This window comes from Helicoverpa armigera, chromosome 13 (assembly GCF_030705265.1).
Source record: "Helicoverpa armigera isolate CAAS_96S chromosome 13, ASM3070526v1, whole genome shotgun sequence".
Lineage (NCBI taxonomy): Eukaryota > Metazoa > Arthropoda > Insecta > Lepidoptera > Noctuidae > Helicoverpa > Helicoverpa armigera.
Window position 1 is genome coordinate 2,507,904 of NC_087132.1, and position 22,205 is coordinate 2,530,108.

Consider the following 22,205-nt stretch of genomic DNA (forward strand, 5'->3'; position numbering starts at 1 on the left):
GCAGTTGCAACATTAGGTAATCACTTTAACACTTATAAAAATCACAGCCGCTAATCTTATTATTGACATACACACAAATAAATCGCTTAGCATAGATTATATTACGTTATATCAAGGTCGTTACTCTTGAAACACAAAATCGACTCCCGCGCACCCGGTACGTACACATTATACCTACGTAATCCAAATCACAATATGTTTGTTTGTTCAAACGCAGATAAAGGTATATATTTTTGTTTATAACACTAATCAAAACCATATATGATTTGTATGTTTTTTACCTATATATTTTGTGATATAGAATTCAAAAAACTTGATATTCTTGTGATGCCAAATCAAGTTTTTGAAATAATGTTTATTGATTTTGTCTTTAACCTTTAACTTTTTGAATTGAAAGTTTTTAATTCAAACAGTAACTGTAATTTTTAAAAGTAAATTATAAGCAATTAACATTATAAAGAAGGTGGGCTGTGTTCTCTGAAATAACATACTTCTTAGATTTCTATGAAAACGCCATGCAGGGGCCCGATTCTCCTAAGTTAATAATGTCAAAATCGAATAGAAATCGAATCGCAATATGATCGCAATAGCAGTTTTAACCATATCGGGCATTCTGCTACTAATAAAAAACCAATCGTATTCGATTGACATTTGATTGGTGTGCGATTGGTCTGCTATTTTGGTGATTTTGGTCTATACGGTAGTTTGCTGTACAATCATTTTGCAATCGTAAATCATTTGCAGACAAAATGATTCATTATTGTATGACAGAAAAGGATAAAAACGTTTATTTCAAAGAAAAAATAGCGGAATGCCACATACGCTTCAATCGTAATCGAGTCGGGATTGGATCTCAGTCGAATCGAGTCGAACGTGAATCGTATGTTGCTTAAGTAAAATTAGGAGAATCGGGGCCCAGAAGGCTCTTTAGAATAACGTGCCTACTTATATACTTGATCTCTACCAGCTTCCAAAAAGAGATTACATACAATTCAGCTAAAAATAAACGTGAAATAAAACTTACATATTCTCTACACGCATTATGACGTGACAATGCGCAAGAGCATATCAGTTTCCATACATAATATACCAAACTAGAAACACAATGTCTGCTGTGTAGCTACCACATACATACTTTATTAATATGTATGTATGATGTCAATTGTTTACATTGTCATAGCATTAATTAATACATACTTGTTACCACTAACAGCTCCTTCGAGTATATTTTGATCATAACATTGCATAATATGGACATATATACACAGACAGATATTAGTACATATAACGTTGTTATCAGCTCCGATAAGAATTTGTTTATATAATAATGCGGTTTGTGAACGATGATCAGTTAATCAGTTTGTCAGTGTGAGCCTGATGGTGCGGTCGTGCTAGTAGATAAATTGTTTTACTATATTTTGTTTATTATGTGGAGCAAAAATGCGGTGAACGCTTCGAGATTAAGTAGCGTTGTTAATAAAAGGTTAGTTTATTTATTATTAAAAAAAAAAAAACTTATCATGATTGGCAATGGTAATGGTAGAATAAAAACAGGGGTATCAATGCATTTTAATTGTTGGTTTAAGTTAACAGGATTATTTATTGGTTTTTAATTTACATCTCTGGGTACAGGAGTGTTTCAATAGATATGAGAATTAATTTATTGTTGTAAATGTTTTAAAATAAATATACATATAAAAGTTCGTTTTGAAATTACAAATTGATTTGTAATCGTATTTATATAGAAACGTTTCCTCAAATCATTTGCATTGTAACCGGTATTTTCAAGGCCATTAGTCTGCTACGCCTTTTGATATTGTTTACTCAAAAAAATAACTCCTTGCTTAAAGATACAATGAACTGTCGTGCACCAGTAACATTTTGTTGCAAATTATTTTAAAAATAAATACTAGAAATTACAAAAAAGTAAACAAGTATGATTTAGGTAGTTTTTCGTTAAATTTTCCTCATTTAACTACCTATTTGTGATTATTTTTCTACTTAGCAACTTGTGTCAGAGCACCAGGTTAGATTGTGATAAAATTATAGATGGGCATATTAAGGATTGATTAAATAACTAGATATTATAAAAAAAATAATAGATAGGTATCTTATTAAATATTATCTTCAAAAATCATTTTTTTTACTGTTGTGACGCTAACATCCATGTAACGCGGGAAACAGCTAAGTACTTTTTTTATATAATTCCGGACTATTTCGAGTGTGAATTTGAAATAACAGGCAATTAGACCACTTAACATTAGTTAGACCCGCGTTTTTGTCTAATGTTGTTATGAATGGGTGGTGTTATAGTAGGTATGGTGCTAATTGCACAAACGATTGGTTGAGTGTCTATTTCTGTCATCACAACACGCAGTTATTTTGTCTGCTTGTTTGTCTCAATTATAGTTATAGTTTGCACAAAATTAGATTAACGCTGCGATGATAATAATGTTTAACAACGATGCATTTTCTACACATGCAGTCAGATCAAGTTATATTGAAAAAAAAAATCAAACCAGTCCTGTATTTCCTTAGATTGGCGCATTCAAATAAACTCTTCAGATTTATTGAGTGTTATAATATCGATATTTACCTATAGATGGTCGATGCAATTAATATGTGGGTTAATCATGCTAACTTAGTACTGTATTCTAACGGCACTCAAAACTACATTTCGAAAAGGTTGTCATATTCTTATCAATTCCTATCAGTATCTAAAATTATGCTGTATGCAGTATTTATGTTATCATTGTTATCTCACTACTGAGGAGGTAAACTTGATGATTATGAGTTTAAAATAGTACCACAATGACAGATATATTTCAACAAATAACTTCACATTTCATGCGGTGCCACTCGTGTCCCAAAGAAGTACTTCACGCACCCGGAGAAAAGTATCCTATAATTACTGTCCTTGATCAATGGGCTGTTTGACAGCAAAAGATTTTGTTAAATCGGTAATCCATTATTTTAGGATATATTATTTACTTAACAATTATTTTTTTAATAGACCAAACTTGTTTCACCCTTGTGAGAAAAAAAATCATTTAGAGGATTTATTCATAGCACCATTTTCTTTTCAGATGGAAAAGTCACATTCAGGCAGCTGCTGGACAGAGTTATCTAAAGCACCCGGGAACCGAACCACTGAAACAGACGACCCTTGGCGAAGTGATCGCCAAGTCCGTTAACAAATACCCCGACAGGGTCGCCATCAGATCTGTGCATGAAGATGTGACTATTACTTACGCAGAATTGTTGAGACAGGTACGAACAAATCTAGTGAATTAGCAATCCCACTGCAAGAGACCAGCCTCGTTTCATACAGAGAACACTGAAAAAATACGTGTTTGCTTTAACAATCATCTTGTTCCATACGAGTCTAACAAGATCTTGTCTTGTGCAACTCAAAGCAAACAAGTTTTTTTTTTCAGTGAAGAAATGAGCGTTTATCACGACGTTACTCAAGGCGGATTAATAATTCAGGTTTCCTCAGGAAGTTTTAAGACTTTTTAATAAGAGGAGTACATAAGAGAGTTTATAAGAGGAGTACATAAGATTAAGATGGCTTGTTTAATGTTAGTGTAGGGGCCTACCCCGCCTGCGGTGTCCATCTTGGGGTGTCCATTGGGCGACGATAGTGGCCCATCTTTCTGGATGCATTCGGCTGACGTGGCCGGCCCAGTCCCATTTTAGTGTTGCCGATTTTCGGCCTACATCAGCGACTCCCGTTCTGGAATTTGGCTTTGTTATTAAATAAATAAACAAACCTTATTAAATAAATATTATAAAATCTCATTGCAGGCAGACTCTCTAGCATGTGCCCTCCGCGCCCAGGGTCTGAAGAAGGGTGACCGGCTGGGCTTGTGGTCGCACAACTGTTCCTCATGGCTTGTCGCCCTGGTAGCCGCTTCCAGAGCTGGATTGATTTCTGTAAGTTACGTGGCAATATCGATAGAAGAATGAACTAAATGTTCCAGGATATTCAAATATCCCACCAGTTCCTCTTAATCCTTTTAATGTTTAAAATCATTGGTACACCTGATTAAAATCTAAGGAACGTTAAACGATAGAAAAAGTAGATAATGTAGCTCCGTTGAGCTTTTTGTATATTTTTTATATTGTTTTGAAGGTATTGTAAATAAATATTTTGTTTCTTCCAGGTGTTACTGAATCCAATCTACGAGAATCGAGAACTGAGTTTTTGCATCAAAAAGACTGGAATAAAAAGCTTGTTGATAGGTGAAAAAACTCAAAGGAAGAACTATTACGAGTCGCTCTCGCAAATGATACCAGAGCTGGAGAACAGTAAGCCGTTCTCTCTGCAGTCCAGCGAGTTCCCCACTTTGAACTCTGTGATCAGCATCGGAAAGGACCATCTCGCGTAAGTTTAGTTAGCATTATTTATGTTATGGACCAAGTGATAAATTGGGCAGTATACATAATGCCCGGTCATTATGAAAAATGCCCAATATGTGAGTGCAATTTGATAATAATTATTTAAATAATCAAATTGACCGGGCACTATACATATTGCCCGTGACCTTTTGGGCAAAGTAATACAAACATATTTAATTTCAATTTTTTTTATTGTTATTGCCATTTAATTTAAAATAAACTAAGTATCAAACGCTAATTCCAATTAGGCAAGTCCAACTTCGAGAAAGAGGTCAACCGCGCAATCCAACTCGGCTGGACAGAGCTTTTCGTCCGACATGAGGTATGTGCCTCAAGACGAAAGTCTTCAACCAATGTGTGCTACCAGTGATGACTTACGGCACCGAAACGTGGTCTCTCACTATCGGCCTCATCTCAAAGCTCAAAGTCGCTCAACGAGCTATGGAGAGGGCTATGCTTGGTGTTTCTCTACGTGATCGAATCCGAAATGAGGAGATCCGTAGACGAACTAAAGTCACCGATGTAGCCCACCGGATCAGCAAGTTGAAGTGGCAATGGGCTGGCCATATTGCTCGCAGAGCGGATGGCCGTTGGGGTCGTTAAGTGCTGGAGTGGAGACCACAGACTAGCAAGCGCAGCATAGGACGTCCACTAACAAGGTGGACAGACGACCTTATAAAGGTCGCCGGAAGACGCTGGATGCAGGTCGCTTCCAACAGGTATCTGTGGAGATCTAAGGGGGAGGCCTATGTTCAGCACGTGGACGTCCTATGGCTGTGATGATGAAATATCAAACCACTTAAATAATCAGCCTCATGATTTGGATTAATTATGAAGGACTTCTGCCTTAAAAATTTACTAGTTTATGCATTTAAAAGTTTAGGAAAGTCATATTAAAAATATAACAAAAAATATTACCTATTAAAAAAACAAAAAATTTACAACAAATCTTTGTTTTATAGAAATTACTTATTATTACAAAACAAAATAAACTAAACTTTAAGCAATTACCTCAACACTCAGAGACATTTAATGGTTAGTTAAGCCATTCCTTAGTGAAGGATTTGTATGACATTCCGTCACTAAGGAGTGACTTAAGTAATCATTAAATGTCTCTGAGTGGGGAGGTAATAATTAACATCTTCTCTTAATAAAAGTCAAATGAAAAATCACCGCGTAAAATATAGCTTTTTTATCAAATTGCCCAACTGTCATGTAGCAATATAATAATGCCCGTGCAATGTGATAAATAATGAAGTTAAGATAGTTATTAATCATTTGGCCCGATAAAGCTACACATTATTCATAATGCTCGGGCATTATTTATATGCCCGAATTAATCACATGGTCCATAAACATTTATACCACAATCTCCAAGTCAAAGTCAAAGGGTCCATTTCGTAGAGATCTGTAGCAGGTTCATAAAAAAACTTTAAAAGCTAGGTTCCCAAGAAGTGGGTCTTATAGTGGAGAACTGGCAAGAAACTATCAATTGAAATAGTATTTTCCATATTGGCCTTTTTATTGTACCACACTCTCTTCCACGCACTCATGGTTAAAGAGGTTAAGGAAAATAGCCAATATTCTTGATTTATATGATATATTTAAATATACTATTAACTGATATTATTACTGGGTTGAGGAGGTCAGATAGGCAGTCGCTTCTTGTAAAGCACTGGTACTCAGCTGAATCCGGTTAGACTGGAAGCCGACCCCAACGTGATTGGGAAAAGGCTCGGAGGATGATGATACTATTAACTGACCAAGTTACAAAAGTTTTTCATCATTATATCTAAATGCTCCTATCTATTTTTGCAGGGGAACAACCTCCTTCAATTCACTAGTATCGGGCTCAGGCAGTCAGATCTCTCGATACACCTTTGAAATCAAGCCGAGTGATGGCACCCTTATTCTTCTGACGTCGGGTACCACAGGTGAGCTTCAGAATTACTTGAAACCGCATAATGTTGGAATTTTTAAATGTCATTAAGACCTACAAGGTAAGAAGTGTAACTTACTGCCTAAGTCTGTAGTTCCCGATAACTACAATTTGGGAGTCTTCAACTCTAGCGTGAGTAGATTATTTCTAGGCAAGTGCTCTATTTACGATATCCAGTAAGATAATAGTCAAATGAGACCCTATGAGACCCTAGCGTGTTAAAAATAGGCCGTAGTTACGTAGGGTAATGTTTGTGCTTATACATATTGTTTCATGTTTTCAGGGGACCCCAAGGCAGCTCTGAATTCCCATCTCGGAGTTGTGAACAACACATACTTCATAGGCAAAAGGAATATTCTAGACCAGGCTCACCAAACCGTTCTCGTGCAGGTGGGTATTTCATCAAATTGACTGACAATGATATGCGAATTTAAGACTTACCTACTCCTCTTTCTACCACCAGGGGTATTTGGTAACTATACATTATGCCCCAATTAAAGTTTCTTCTATCGGTCTGGTAGTTAATCATTAGGACATTTTATTTTCAACTGGCTTGCTTAGGAAGTACTGATTTTATTGGCATTCTTATGATAAAATAAGGTAAGGTTGACTGGAGAGAATGCCCATGGCATTAAGTCCGCCTTTGTAATTGTCTGATTGCATAAAGTTAAATAAATAAATAAAATTGTTTTTGTTTTATTTCCAGGCGCCGTTTTTCCATGCTCTGGGCTGTATAGTGACAAGCCTGAGTGGTCTACAGCACGGCAGCACACTGGTGTTGCCAGCTCCCTTCTACAATGTTAACGATAACCTCAATGCTTTGTTAGCGGAGAAGTATGTTGCTTTAGATTTTCGCCTTAAGTTTCGCCATATTACTTCTTGTAGCATATTTATGTCATCCTGTTAAATATGGTGTTCGTATTCATATTAATTCAATGACAGGTGAAACTGGGAAAACAACAATATCCTATGGCCTATCTATTTTCTCAAGTTTGTTGGGATTAATTTATCTTCTAACTTAAATGTCACTATTTTACGAGCTATCTAGGCATCAGATCTCCACAACTTGGGACCTACTTTCTGAAATTCCATGTTAATAATGGAGGTCAAACTTTCTGGCTTCCAGTGACTCGTAGTCTTAACTACCCTATAAATCTAGATGAAATATTTTTATGAGGATCTTTAAGGAAATTCGGAACAAGTTTCTATATTAATACTACTTTCCCAGATGCACAATAGTGACGGGCACACCAACTATGTACGTGGACATGTTAGCGCGGCTCAAGTCTCTGGGCGCTACGCCCTCGGGTCTGCGCGTGGCGATGGCGGCCGGAGCGCCCTGCAGTCCACAGCTTATTAGAGACATGCAGACAGAGCTTAAGGCGGAGGCTGTTACTGTATCTAAACTTTTATATTCTTAATCTATTTATAAGCTGGCTGACAAGGCTTAAACTATACCTATTACTTTGACCTAAGAAAGGGTTTCTTAAGATCCTCTTAAGTGGAAAGTTATGATGGGCATTTTTTGGGGTAAGAAAAGAAGCTATTTAATAATATTCATCATCATCTTCTTAGCCCTTATCTGCCAAATTTTATTCATATAAACAATATTTTCATAAAAAGTACTTTGAGAGTCACTGGTCAAACGTAAATAAGTATGGTTTAAGTAAGCTAAATGGAAATATATTTACCTAACGAACATGGAAAACAGGCTGCAAAAAAAACTCCTAGCTCCAAAATACCTCCCTATAATCTGGCTAATTTATCATGAATACTAGTATAATTGAATTTTCATACTTCCTTATTTCCAGTGCCTCTATGGATTGTCAGAGACCGTGGCGTGTAACTTCCAAAGTGTTCCGGGTGACAGCACTGATGTGGTAGCAGAGACTGTTGGCTGCTTGCATGATCATAATGAAGCTAAGGTATGTTATAACTTTAACGAGTTTTAAACATCGTAGAGAATTTATTTTACAAGAATAATATAAAATTTCAAAATGAGCATCCCCCAATTTATCAAAAAATGTGTAGATGATCAAAACTGCAGCCCCTGTTCGGTCATTTCCTATTTTCTTGTTTTAAATTGCACATACCAGTACATACCTATGGTTGCATAGATGGATATATATTTAGAAGTCTGTGCCTCTGGATCTATACCATTTGCTGGAACTTTATATTCTTTTATAGTAAGAAAATTATCGCAATTGCCTTACGTAAGCTACGGTATTTCTTTTAAAATCATCTGTTCCCCAGACATAACCTGCCTGCCTGTAATATATTTATTTTCAAAACTATCACCACATTTCTAGGTAGTAGACGACAACGGCGAGATGGTACCGTTTGGCAAACCTGGCGAGTTGCTGGTGAGGGGATACAACAACATGATCGGTTACTGGGACGAGCCCAAGAAGACCAGTGAGACCATCAACAAAGACGGCTGGTTGTATACTGGGTAAGCTTTTGGAATTTTCTCAACTTGCCAGTCTTGCTTCATTTAATGCTTGTTTCTTTAATGCTTCATTTTTAGCCGACAGTATAATGTATAATGTAACTACAAAAATAAATGACGATGTATAAAGAAACTCCGCGTTTTTCCGAGTACCTAGGTAAAAAAACACAGCCATCAAAGGTTTCGTATGCTTTCTTTTAGTTTCACTCCTTTGTAACTTTTCTAGATCAAAGAATTGCTCTTCTTGATTATTTTACAAAAATCACAATAACATTACTAACCCCCTGCTATCAGAATATTGCTTGTGTTCTTGCTTCTGTGTATCCGGCGTCATCTCATAAATAAGATGCATTTAATATCAGTCATTAATTAAATGAATTTATTGCAGAGATAAGTTCACAATAAGTGAGGACGGGTACGGCCGCGTGGTGGGCCGGTTGAAGGACATTATAGTACGAGGAGGGGAGAATATTGCGCCTAAAGAGATTGAAGACTGGTTGAATACTCACCCTGATATTAAGGATAGTCAGGTAAAGAAAAATATTTTTTGCTTGTCCGCCGAACAACGAGATGGGTACTTAGATGATCTAACAAAGGTCACGGGGCAGGCGCTGAATGCAGGTCGCTTCCAACCGGTCCTTTCCGAAATCAATGGGAGGCCTATTTACAGCAGTGCATGTCCTATGGCTGAAATAGTGAATAGTCATCCGTTTAATAATCAAATACTGAATCTAGTAATCGAAGAGTTACTTAGGTACAAAGGTTTTTGTGCATAACCAACCTCATAATACATTTTTATCAGGTCGTTGGAGTATCAGACGAGCGTCTAGGCGAGGACCTTTGCGCAGTACTCCGAGTAAAAGAAGGTGCCACAGTCACCATAGACGACATCAAAAAACATTGCGAGGGTCGGTTGGCGCGGTTCAAGATACCCAGACTCATGAAGGTCATTGACGAGTTCCCGAAAACGGCTTCAGGAAAAATACAAAAACATCGTATTAAAGACCTCATCGAAACTGGTAAATTGTAGGTTTATGTAAATATGTAGATTTTATTGTACTTGTATTATAAATCGCTGAATTATTATGTAAATATTATTGTTTGTTTGTAAGGTTTTTTTTTGTGGTTTTATCAAAGATAAAATCATGTAAATTAAGTAAGTATTTGAAAATGGAGCTCTGAGCCACTCAAAGCTGACAGTTGCATAATTCTTTATATACTGTACTTTGTACACATATATTTTAGTAAAATATTATAATAGTGTAGGTAATAAAAATTACAAATGTTATTTGTTGTTGAACAAAAAACCAACATTGTGATATATGTATTGCCAAATTAATGTCCAATTTATGAACTAAAACGAAAAAAAGTGTAAGAAAATAATTATTATGTGTAAGATAAGAATAAATAAAAGAAACATAATTTTATTATTAACATAAGTTTTTTATTATTAACAACCTTAAATGCCAATAACCGCCCATATTTAATAGTACCAGTTCCGTATTATAATGTTTGTGAACATCTGTAGTAGTAAAATATCATAAAAAGTAAAAATAAGTACCAACGTAATAAATACTTAGTAAAGCTGGGGTTCCATTGAGGCGGAGGCAGCTAAGCTATGAAAAGAGGTAGGTTTCCACTAAAGCGAAGCGGATCTTGGCAGAGCGGGATAAAACGGAGCCAAGCTGGGTGGAGCGGAGTTGCTTTGCCTATTCGGATCACGCCGTGCGTGAGTGTCCAGTGGGGAGGTGAGGGGCAGAACGGGTCAGTATGGACCGGAGCGGAGCGAAGAGATAGAGAGAGAAGAGATAATTTCGCCGATGTTCTTTGTGAAACGGAGTGGAGAATATATGTAGATTTCAAGCCATGTGATTGGTGAATCGTGGCATAGCTCATCTTCGCTCTGCTCCGCTCTGATTAAGTGGAAACAGCCTAATTTGCCCTAATGAGTGCATACTGTAAAGCGTTTGAAATGACTCAGAAAGATCGCATCGATTTCAAAAAGATTTAGAAAATGTTTATAAACATGTCGTGCCTCAAACATCGATAAAAGGCTGACGATTCGAAATACTAATAAATCGAATGACTACCGACTGCTGAACTGCAGTCGTGACGTGACGAATTCCCTCGAGAAACTGCATCCTAAGCGCATCTGATAAATCGAACTGTGCAGCAGATTTTTAATCAGTAATTTTGCATCCGTCGCAACATAAACACGATTTTACGATGTTACTAGTACTTTTGTTATTACTGTGCACTGTAGTGATATGCGGGCATTTATATTTCCGCTACTCCCATGGAGGGAGATTGATATACAAAATTAAAGGACCCAAGGAAATGTTTTTGCTTGGGAATTTGTTTGATATTTTTATAACGCCTGGTAAGTTTATTATTTTGTTTTATCTGATTAGTTTTTAGTTAAATTATTGCAGTTCGATCACGAATCTATCAAGATATTTGGATGTTTGTTATTTGAAAATTGCATAGTGTTTACTAACATACATACATTTCTACAAACCATAAGTTAACTGCACAATGGTTCTATGTTCTAGTAACCTTATAGCTATGAGTGGTATTGCCTGATTTTCCACGACATTTCTAATTACACAAAGAGTAAATCAAATACTGAAGAAAGAATATTATAAGCATGATCATAAAACCATGTTTCAGAATAGTCTGGTCAAATCAATTGCAATGTTTAAATTGTGTAATTTTGACACTCTAATAATAAATAAACTGGTTAATTTAGCATTTTGGTTAATGCAGAACATTTCAAATAATTCGACGTGGTACAACTGAAAAATAATATTTATTTGTGTACCTACTGATGTGTCAAAATAGTGCAATTTGTACTTTATTTACGTACATACAGTTTTGTCTTAAATGCATTGTTTTACCTTTTTCTTAAGTCAGATATTTGCAATGAATAAATACCATTCGATGTTATCTTCCACAAACCTATGTAATAAATACATTATGTGTAAACTTGACCCAATCGCGGATGTTCTAACACGACTATTCATTAAAACTATCGGATCACTGTTACTGTGGTTATCTAAGTCTGACTTAATATAGTTAATAGCTAGATAACTGAGCTATGCAGTGACTTCATGCATAGTGAACAAAATCGACACTGTTGTATGGTACCTAAGCAATGTAATTACTATTAAATTAAATTAACAGGGGCCCGATTCTCCTAAGTTAATATTGTCAAAATCGAATAGAAATTGAATCGCAATATGATCGCAATAGCAGCAATTGTATGTCGCTTAAGTAAAATTAGGAGAATCGGGCCCCAGTCTGAACTATTAAACAAACTTGAAACATAAAATAGTAATGTAATAAGTCTGACAAGTAAAGCGAAGAAAGAAAATGTCTATCTAGGCGTCTGGTTAACGCTTCTCGTGACCAAAAGGCTGGTTGGTACCTCGGACAAAGGATCAGCATGGTGATCCAACGAGGTAATGCTGCCAGCCTCTTGGGCACGCTCCCGGTCGACAGCGATGAGGACGAATGTTACGACGCTTTTTCATTTGTGTTTTGGATTTTTACTAGGATAGTTTTTATTTTTATGGTAAATATTTGTAGTTATGTGCCTAAATATCTATGTTAATTAAATACCCCCAGTTAAGCACTAGTTTCTCATAACTTTCAGAACAAATATTTACGCAACAGATAGAATGGCGTAAAATCTATGGTAGTTTTTGGAAACTGTGTAGTTTGAGCTATCGTGCTGTTTATTTATACAAGCCTGAGGATCTCGAGGTAAGTAGACCAAATAGTTACTTAAAAAAAAAAAACAATTTTAAGAACAGTTCCACCTGGGTAAAGAACCAACCTCTCAAGTATGAGTGCGTGGGTTCGATTCCAGGTCAGCCAAGTACCAATGCAACTTTTCTAAGTTTGTATGTAATTTCTAAGTATATCTTGTACACCAGATTGGTTATAGGATACCATTAATTTGAGTTGAAAAAAAAGAATAACTGAATTAGGGCGATATTGTTCGTGTGCATTTCATAATAAGATTGTAATTTCAGGTAGTCTTGTCATCAACGAAATATTTAGAAAAGAAGATGCCATATACTTTTCTGTTTCCATGGCTACGTGAAGGACTTCTTACCAGTGCAGGTAGTAACTAAACCCTGCCTTACTCTTTAAAATTAACATCGAGCACAGCTATATTGTATGGACTTCTGATGGGATAATTAGTACCTATACTTTTAATAATTTGAACTGATTGGACATTCATTTGAACAACAAAAGATAGTTACTTTATCAAATAAAATGTAAAGACACCTGTTTTATTATTATTTTAGGTGAAAAATGGTTTCATCGCCGTAAAATGCTGACTCCTGCATTCCATTTTTTAATTTTAAAGAAATTCTTCGCTACATTCTGCGAACACTCTGAAGTATTAATGAAAACGATAGAAAAAGAGACTGATAAGGATAAGACAGATGTCTTTCCAATTATCAGCAGAGCTACACTTGGTGTTATATGTGGTAAGTTTATTTTAAGTTTTAATTGATCAGATTCAACTTTCTAAGCCGAGGTGGCCTAGTGGGTAAAGAACTAACCTCTCGAGTACCAGGGCGTGGGTTCGATTCCAGATCAGGCAAGTATCAATGCAACTTAATGGCTGATAAAAAGGTGAAGGAAAACATCTTGAGGAAACCTGGACTATAAAGTCTGAAATCACCAACCCCGCATTGAGCAAGCGTGGTGATTAATGCTCAATCCTTCTCCGTATGAGAGGAGGCCTGTGCCCAGCAGTGGAACGATAAAAAAAAGGCTGTAACTGTAACTTTCTAAGCAGCTACTAGTAGTAATTACCCTGTTGGTGCTTCACGTTGGTGGTGAACAACCTAATCTGGACTAATCTGAACCTAACGTTCCGCTTAAAATATCTTTTTGGATACTAAAAACATAACATGTAGCTATTTTACTGAATGAACCTCCATTTCCCCTTCTAGAAACATCAATGGGAGCCACAAATCGCGAAGATGTGGAATCATTAACGAACACATACTTCAAACCGCTTCACATATTAGCAGGAACCGTCTTATACCGGGTAACCAGGCTCTGGCTATACACAGACTTCGCCTTCCAATTAACCAAAGTGGCTCAAACACAGAAACAAATGTTAGAAACTTTAAGGAAATTCACCACGCAGATCATACAAGAAAGAAGAGAATATAGGAAAAATAATAATATTACCGAATGTAATGATAATGATAATGATGTTTATGGTAAGAAAACTAAGCCTGCCATGCTGGATTTGTTGCTTGAGGAAGAGGAAAAAGGGAGAATCGATGAAACTGGTATTACGGAAGAAGTCGACACTTTTATGTTTGAAGTAAGTCAAGTTTTAAATGAAGTGATGTCTAAATTCTTTAGGAGAAAAGTGTTTTTACCAAAGTCATACAATTGGACGAGGTCCCCAAATAATAATCGCATAATCCTATAGTATTTATTTGGTTCCAGGGTCACGACACTACTGCTACAGCCCTTACTTTTATGATCATGAGATTAGCCAACGAACCGGAGATACAGGTACCACACACTACCTAATTGGACAGTTTAAAGAAACATGCAATAAACACACGTTTACGTTCTATAATTCATAATCAAATCATATTATAATATGTAATTCTTCAAAAGAAAGTAAATTATTTTCAGAATTCGATATTCGATGAAATGAAAAGCATATTTGGTGACAGTCACAGAGCTCCTACGCTAGAAGACTTGAGTCAAATGAAATATTTGGAGTGCTGCATCAAGGAGTCACTGCGATTGTACCCCAGCGTGCATTTCATATCAAGATACTTCACTGAAGATGTCCAAATTGGTATGTCTTTATTTTAATTATCTCTTGTTTGTATGCACACTGCAGACTAAACAGTCGGTCGACAGTTGACCCGATGGTTAATCGTTATCGTTAGTAGTTAGTATAGTGAATATCTTGATTCCAATCAAAGTTTTCAGTCTTATGCCGGCCGACTGAAACGGTGGGAGTCCATTACTGATTTTAGATGAACCAGAATTTATTATATAGCCAATCCAACATGACAATGGTAGTGGCGATATCACACGAGCGAAACAACAGTGCTCCAATTTGAACACCACGTTTTGAAAGGAGGAACTCTTTAATATACTTCTGAGTGGTACTTTGCACTATCACTATATAACCTTGATATTTCTGCACTTCGGCTTATTATTGTTGTGTCTGTTATTCATTTACCGACGAGATAATGAGAAGGCCGAACAGTTAAGTTACGAACCTGAACTTTCCAAGGACCTGAACCTCTTTTTATATATGTATATGTGACTCATATTTACATGAATCAATAACTAAGGAATATTCTTCGTAACAAGTCACTCCAACTCCTTAGTGAGACTATTACAGTTTGTTGAAGAAAAGCGATTCTGTCTCAGATCAAGTTTGTAGATCTTAGAATTCTGGATACAGAGTGGGTCCCAATGACGTGGTATATGTGTAGGTTATAAATGCTGTATGCACCGTGAAAGGGGAAATCGTTGTTGTTTTGACGTTTTTAAATGATTTCAACATGTCTTGATTCACATGGACAGTTGAAGAAAAAAAATCTTTGAAGAATCGATTATACATTTCATTCATTTTCATTTCATCTTCACTTCTATAATTACCTTCACTATTTCTCAGGTGAACACCTAGTGCCATACAACACGATGTGTAATATCAACGTGTTTGACATCCATCGCAATCCCGACATCTTCCCGGAGCCAGAGAAGTTTGTTCCAGAGAGGTTTCTGCCAGAGAATTGCATCTCCCGCCATCCGTATGCTTACATACCTTTTAGTGCGGGACCTAGGAATTGCATAGGTTAGCATAACAAGAACAGTTTTTTTAATTAGACTAATGGCCTCTTCTTGGAGCTTTGTAGTCTAGGGGTTAAATTTTATGAACTTTCAAAATAAGTCTGACAACCAGTCTTAGTAAGGAGTATCGGGTTGTCCAGTTAACTGGGTTGTGGAGGTCTGATAGGTAGTCGCTCCATGTAGGTACATCACTGGTTCTCAGATGCATCTGATTAAGACTGGAAACCCACTTAAACATAGTTTAGATGGAAAAGGATGGGCAGATGATGATGAAGTTATCAAATCAATATTTTTTTGTTTAATTACTTAAATTTTGGCTTATAAATCTTATTATCAGTCATATTCCATGTGTATTAATACAAATCTTGTCGAGAACTATTCAAAGCTTTTTCATGTTTAATTTCAGGTCAAAAGTTTGCCCAAATGGAACTGAAGACCATGATGTCGTACCTCCTTCGCAACTTCAGGTTAGAACCTGTGACTAAACCTGATGAACTAATATACACATCTGATTTAGTTTTGCGGACAACGCATCCTATTTATGTGCGGTTCCGCCATAGAAATGATATTACAACATGATTTGGGACGTAATGTTAATATTTGTGGTGTAAGAAAATTGTATTGGAGAGTTCTTTGTTTAAAACTTGTATAATTTAAGCCAAAATATTGTATTTCTGAAGTATATTACAATTATTTTCTAAAAAATGCCTCTTTATTTACAACTCCTAAAGTACTACCCTGATATAAAGGTTCTACAAAACTTAAGTGGTAAATTATTAGTCTTTTTAGAATGATTAGCTTGCTAAGGAGACCGATTTGTTTGTTTTGTAGGAAATCATTGAATGAAAATCTAGATCTAAAAAACATACATAGAGACAGGCAGCGGGAATGGACTGGCGGATGTGTTACATTGTAATATATTTTCAATACATTGTCGTACCTGTACTTATTGTTACGATTGCTCATGACTCATGACTTCTGAACTACTTATACAGATACCTTGCAACTATTTACAGAAGTTGACTTACATATTACATACAACAAAAACTATAACGTTTGATATCTTTTAATTACCGTTTCAATCGTCTTGCCTATTGTGTGCAATCTTTATTAATCCTTCATAATTGAACTTGTTACAAAAAATTGATCGATAGCTCTAATTAGGTAGATATACTTTGTAGGTATTAGTTGGCTAGCTCCCTATATAGGCATTGATCAGTAGGTATTGTGGTAAATAATATATTGATTAGGTATCAATTTTAAATGGTTAACAATGTTGCAAACTAGTTTGATACTCCTAATAAGTAGTGACTGCTAGTTTACTAGCAACAATACTAATATATAATCAGCAAGTAAATTTAGCCTACATTATTTATTTTCACACTTGGTATTTTGATATTTCGCCAGTTAGGGATACTAGTCCAATGTACGAGAAACCCACCACAGAAGTCCTCGTTTTAGAAGCAATAGACAGTATATCTGACTTTCACACCTACAAAACCTATATAAATGAGTCTCAATAGATGAATTTCAATAGTGTGACCAGCTTCTTAATTTTTCTGTCCTGTTTCCAAATTTATGTAATTGGAGACTTTCAATTTCCCTACTAACATGAATTCCCTTCTATTTTGTTTTCAGACAGTCTGTCCATATTTTCGTCATTCTGACTTCCCCATCCAGGGGGACAAGAGTCACAATCATATTTAACTCATTGTAGCGTCTGTTTGAACCTTCCTCATTACACATTATACTCGTACCAGCACAGACGACCTTTCATGTATTCAGCTATCAGGCCATTTTCGGAATATTTGTTCCATTAAGTGATTAGAAGCATATTTGTCGGAAGTCTTGTATCAGCCTGTGTATGATGAAATATATCCCATTATTAGGTAGGTATCTATTTATCTAATCTGCGTAATAAATGTTTACACTCAACCAAAGCCCATTTAGCATTAGTTTTAGGATTACATGTGGATATAGAAATAAGCAACGTCATTTTACTCACGTAGAATTTGATAGGTTTGACGTATCTATCCATACCTTCGCTTACAATACAAGTATGATTAGAACAAAGAACTTAAACAGTGCGCAATTAAAACAAACTTGCTTTATTGGCAATGATGAAGAATTTCCCAACATCATGAATCTATTAGTCAATAAAAATAAAAACAATTGTTTAATTCCACAATACACATTTTTATTACAGCTTTATAAAAACTATGACATTCACACTTCATACAGAGAATAACGTTAACTATACCTACTTACTTACAGCACATACACTACATACATATAATATTATATCTACTTGTCGGTTCGTTGTTTGAGATTCCAAATTTGGTCAATGTTTATTCAACTTGATAATAAGTTGTTGACTTTTTACGTTGAGATTGCGTGGATTCAGATTTTTCACTTCGGAGATTTCGTTTTCTCAGTTTTCCTTCCCAAAGCTTCTGCAAATATACACATGAATGTTACGTATGTTTATTGGTAGGAATAAGGCGGTTCACACACTGCTACAAGCTACACTCGAAGCTGCCTTATCCCATACATACGTTGCGACGCATCAACGTGCATAGTGATAAATGTTAGTGTGTGATCCGCCTTAGGAACACAATTTCGTCGAAATCTGGATTACACGTATTAAAAGCTTCGAATTACAGTCATGCGCAATTATCATAACGTGACGTAGTGAGTGTCCTTTATATACCTACCTATTTACTAACGATGGTATCTATAGTACTAGAGGTACCTATTTGACTTCAATTTATCGGTGTATAATATTCTGATTTGAGTACTGAGATTTGAGTATCTTCGAATGTAGAAATAGAAAAAGTAAAAATGACACGAGCGAGATGAAAGATGATTAATGTTGTGGCAATAATAATAGAGAAAAGCAAGGGAGGTAACATGAATATAATACCACGTACTTACTACAGAATATCGTCGAAATTGTCGCATGTCATGTTTTATCTCACGAAAGCGTTGTATGTTTTAATATTACATGCACAATGTCTTTGTATGCGTAATTTCAGGGGTAGCAGTATTGGCCGATTGCAGACAATGACAAGATTCATGTAAATGTACATATACCCATATATGGGTCACCCATTGTCATAAGATAGAACAGTACCTATTAAATCCGTGTAGTTAAAGGACATACCTTAAAAGATTTCCTGAACTTGATGGACATGGCGCTGAACAGCAAGGGGTTCAGAACTGTTGGCATCCAGCTGTTGAACATCGACAGCTTATGAGCTGTGGACCACCACTGAAAACACGGAGTAATTACATTCAATATTGGCTTTCTTTATAATCGTTCCTTTTGGTAATCAAAGTCAAGGATAGTACAAAGTTACATTCGAGTGTAACGGTAATATGCGATATAAAACATTCATACTTGAATTTGATGTTAAGTCACAAAATAGGTACTAAAAACTCCTTACCCGATGGTACTGAACGAACTTTTCATAGTCGACCGCAAACATTAACGTTCGTAGTAGGAAGAATGGAAGCCAGCAGAACACAAATGACACCGTCAGAGCAACTACAAAATAAACAACAAACTGATCAGAAGATGCACTATAATGTCCAAAACACTGCAGTAATACAAAGATAGAACTTACTAATGAGTTTATTCACTTTCTTCCTTTTAAAGCCGTTATTGATAACTGTTCCCTTAAACTTGTACATTTCATTGTTCTCATTAACTCTAAGCGCTATCATAGTATATACGAATATCATAATAGCCAGAGGTACTATGAATGTGCCGATCGCACTGACTATTGTCACAATTTTTCCTAACTGTGATGGACGGGAGAAACAGACCAGCGTGGTCCCTGTATCAAATATTTCCAACATCCAAAACTCTGGCAAAGTTTCCAATATCGCCAACGTCCAAATAAGGAGAATTATTCTTCCCACTCGACGCCACATTGGAGTCCCTTTCAGCATCATAGGATAGCACACAGCGATGTACCTCTCTATCGAAAGCGCCGTCATCACCATTATACTGTTGTTCCACAGCACGTTTATAAACAGAAAGTGGATGCACAACACGAAGTTACACGAGAACACGCCATACCTGTATTGGAAGAGCTCACTGTTTTGCGTCAACAGTTGATAAATGATGATCAGAATAGGGAACGTGACGAGCAGATCTGAAACAGCCAGGTTGAATAGGTAACAGTTGGTAGCGGTGTGCATCGTCCTGTCATAGTAGATGACTACGCAAGTGATGATGTTACCGATGAGGCTGGCCACGAAAATTATAAACAAAGCTACTGAGAATATGATCTGCGAACTGTAAGGCACTTCAGTGAGAGCCAACTTGATGTACTCATGCCAATTCTCTGTGGCATTAACACTACTTTCATTCATTGTGTCAGTCATTTTCTCAGCTATATTTTTTCCTTCTACACCTGATAACACTTTTTCACGTGAAATTTGACAAGTTTCGCGCGAAGTGTTATGTACCCGACTGAACTAATGCCGGCGCACTGACCAACGTTTATCTAATACATTATCAACGAATTAGTTTGTTCAGCAAAGTACATAAACGATTAACGGGATTAATTTCTCGGCGTGATGCGTGGGTGTGGGTGTAGTACGTTATTTATTACCTGGATAAATAGGCCAGTTTCTGGAAAACGAACCCCATTTTTTTGTGAAAGACCCGTTTGATGAAATAATAGAAAAACAAGTCATAGTAACGTTGTTTGCAGATGTCAAATTTCTTGTTGCCAGTTAGCAAATTAGCACCATTAGAGCTCAGGTGTGTGTCAACGAAGTAATAATGAGATCGAGGCATGTAACCATTGAACTTGGCACGTTCTCACATGGAAAATATCATGAGCATGATTAATACTTTTACACTACTGGTTATTTTTGTACATAGAGTAGGAGGCTCGAAGTTACTCGTGGACAGTAACATCCGTACGTGAAGATCACGACTAGGGGTCGTGGATGGGTGACCATTGACATTAAGATTCCTTAGTGTTTCATAAATTATGTCAAATTGCTCTAGGCTCAGTCACTTGTAGCTCTAGGAGAATCTTTACGAACAGACTTTAGAGGCCAGAGCGTAAATAGCAACTTTAACAAAAAACTTAAGAACCAGCAAGACTCTTTAAGGCTGCAAAGGAACAAAGTTTTTATTGTAAGTCTACATTCATAAAGATAATGGAAAAAGCATTACCTAAGATGTAAATGTTATTGACTGAGCAGTTACAATTGTACAATTGTATTCCTACTTGTAAAACCTACTATATGTATATAATTACGTGGGTTTTAGTAGTAAGTCAATGGAACGCTGAAAGTAATCGTAGCCAATTAAGTAATTGACATTTTCAATTAATGCTTTGCAACAATGTTTGTCTCCTATTGTTCAAAGTCAACAGTTCCAATAAACGGGTTGATTGAATTCATCGAAGTGAAAAAATGTGTTTATCATTTCTGAATCATTGTTATATGTACTTATGTAATGTATCCTGTCAATGAAAATAATTAGCTTTATCGGGTTGTGAAGGGCAGTGCCCTTACCCTATTCCCGGGAATTGATTCAAGGTTGAAACAAACAAGTATGAAATTACAACTTATTTATTAAACTAGCTGTTGCCCGCAACTTCGTCTGCGTGGGCAATATAGAATAGTCAAAATACTACTTATCCCGTAGGTGCATTCTTTCACGTGACAGTATAATTAGGATTAGCACTTAGCAGTCGCATAGATTCATTGATCAAGGTTGTGTTGTGGATGTGACCATTTATCTAAACAAAAGAAGTAAAGTTTGTGACGTTGTGAATATCTCTGGATCTAGTCAGCCAATTTGGAAAATTATTACCTATGATGCGTAAGTAATTTTCACAGGAAACAGTTATAATCTATGTCTATATGCTTTGATCTCAGTGGCGTGCACTTAGAGCGGCCTATGTCCAGCAGTGGACTGCGATAGGCTGATGATGATGATGATGATGATATGCTTTGAGTCTGACAAAGCTGTCATTTGTACATTTTCTGCAGCTGCTGCGACTAATCAGAAGCCAGAAAGTCTGTCAGTCTTACCATGGATATCGGCTTGTGTAGTTGACTGGATTGAAGATAGGTAGATAGGTAGTCGCTCCAAGCAAAATATTGGTACTCAAACAGATTCGGTGACTGGAAGCCAACACCAACATAGTTGGGGAATAGCCGGATGGATGATAAAATGAGTCATCATCATCAGCAGGCGCATAGGGTAGGATAGTTTCACTACTGGGGAGAAACACTTGTATGACGGGGATTTTCTGTGCACTTACTCACTATGGTAAGGCTGACCCCACATTAGGCGTGCGCGATCCTCGGGCGTGTGAGTAGCGCGGGCGTCGCGAGCACGCTGCATGAACGTCGCGTTTTGCTGCCCTGCGGCCTGTGTGAAGAGTGCAAACGACGCGGCGCTCGAGTTGCGTTCTTACCCCTTCGCCTGCTATCCCCGCCGCCCGCTAAACGCCTTAGCAGTTAAACGTTAAGGAGAGCGGCGCGTGCGCGCCACGACCTCGCTGTAGGTAAATGCCGCAGGGC

General features: G+C 36.6%; 3 protein-coding genes across 4 annotated transcripts; 2 read left to right on the top strand and 1 right to left on the bottom strand.

The window, feature by feature from the left end:
• The first annotated feature begins 1,329 nt into the window (after positions 1–1,329).
• On the top strand, positions 1,330–10,228 carry LOC110384428 (medium-chain acyl-CoA ligase ACSF2, mitochondrial). Its single transcript, XM_064037621.1, has 12 exons — positions 1,330–1,483; positions 3,087–3,270; positions 3,808–3,936; positions 4,167–4,387; positions 6,220–6,335; positions 6,624–6,730; positions 7,047–7,174; positions 7,569–7,737; positions 8,152–8,265; positions 8,650–8,792; positions 9,178–9,319; positions 9,592–10,228. The coding sequence occupies exons 1-12, from the start codon at positions 1,428–1,430 to the stop codon at positions 9,817–9,819; spliced, it is 1,737 nt and encodes a 578-aa protein (XP_063893691.1). The 5' UTR covers positions 1,330–1,427; the 3' UTR covers positions 9,820–10,228.
• A 725-nt stretch (positions 10,229–10,953) lies between these two features.
• Positions 10,954–16,310, top strand: LOC110384433 (cytochrome P450 4C1). Its single transcript, XM_064037527.1, has 9 exons — positions 10,954–11,169; positions 12,445–12,554; positions 12,827–12,917; positions 13,106–13,291; positions 13,763–14,145; positions 14,274–14,342; positions 14,469–14,637; positions 15,472–15,651; positions 16,054–16,310. Exons 1-9 carry the CDS (start codon positions 11,016–11,018, stop codon positions 16,224–16,226), a joined length of 1,515 nt encoding a protein of 504 aa, XP_063893597.1. The 5' UTR covers positions 10,954–11,015; the 3' UTR covers positions 16,227–16,310.
• Positions 16,311–17,834: 1,524 nt separating this feature from the next.
• On the bottom strand, positions 17,835–20,323 carry LOC110384405 (neuromedin-U receptor 2). Of its 2 annotated transcripts, XM_049840488.2 has the most exons (5): positions 19,895–20,323; positions 19,274–19,807; positions 19,094–19,194; positions 18,811–18,918; positions 17,835–18,100 (listed from the first exon to the last, which is right to left on the bottom strand). In XM_049840488.2, the coding sequence occupies exons 1-5, from the start codon at positions 20,037–20,039 to the stop codon at positions 17,996–17,998; spliced, it is 993 nt and encodes a 330-aa protein (XP_049696445.2). In that variant the 5' UTR covers positions 20,040–20,323; the 3' UTR covers positions 17,835–17,995. The 2 variants fall into 2 exon arrangements, with proteins under 2 accessions (XP_049696445.2, XP_021201356.3); XM_021345681.3 differs by having other exon boundaries at positions 19,274–20,309.
• Positions 20,324–22,205: the final 1,882 nt, after the last annotated feature.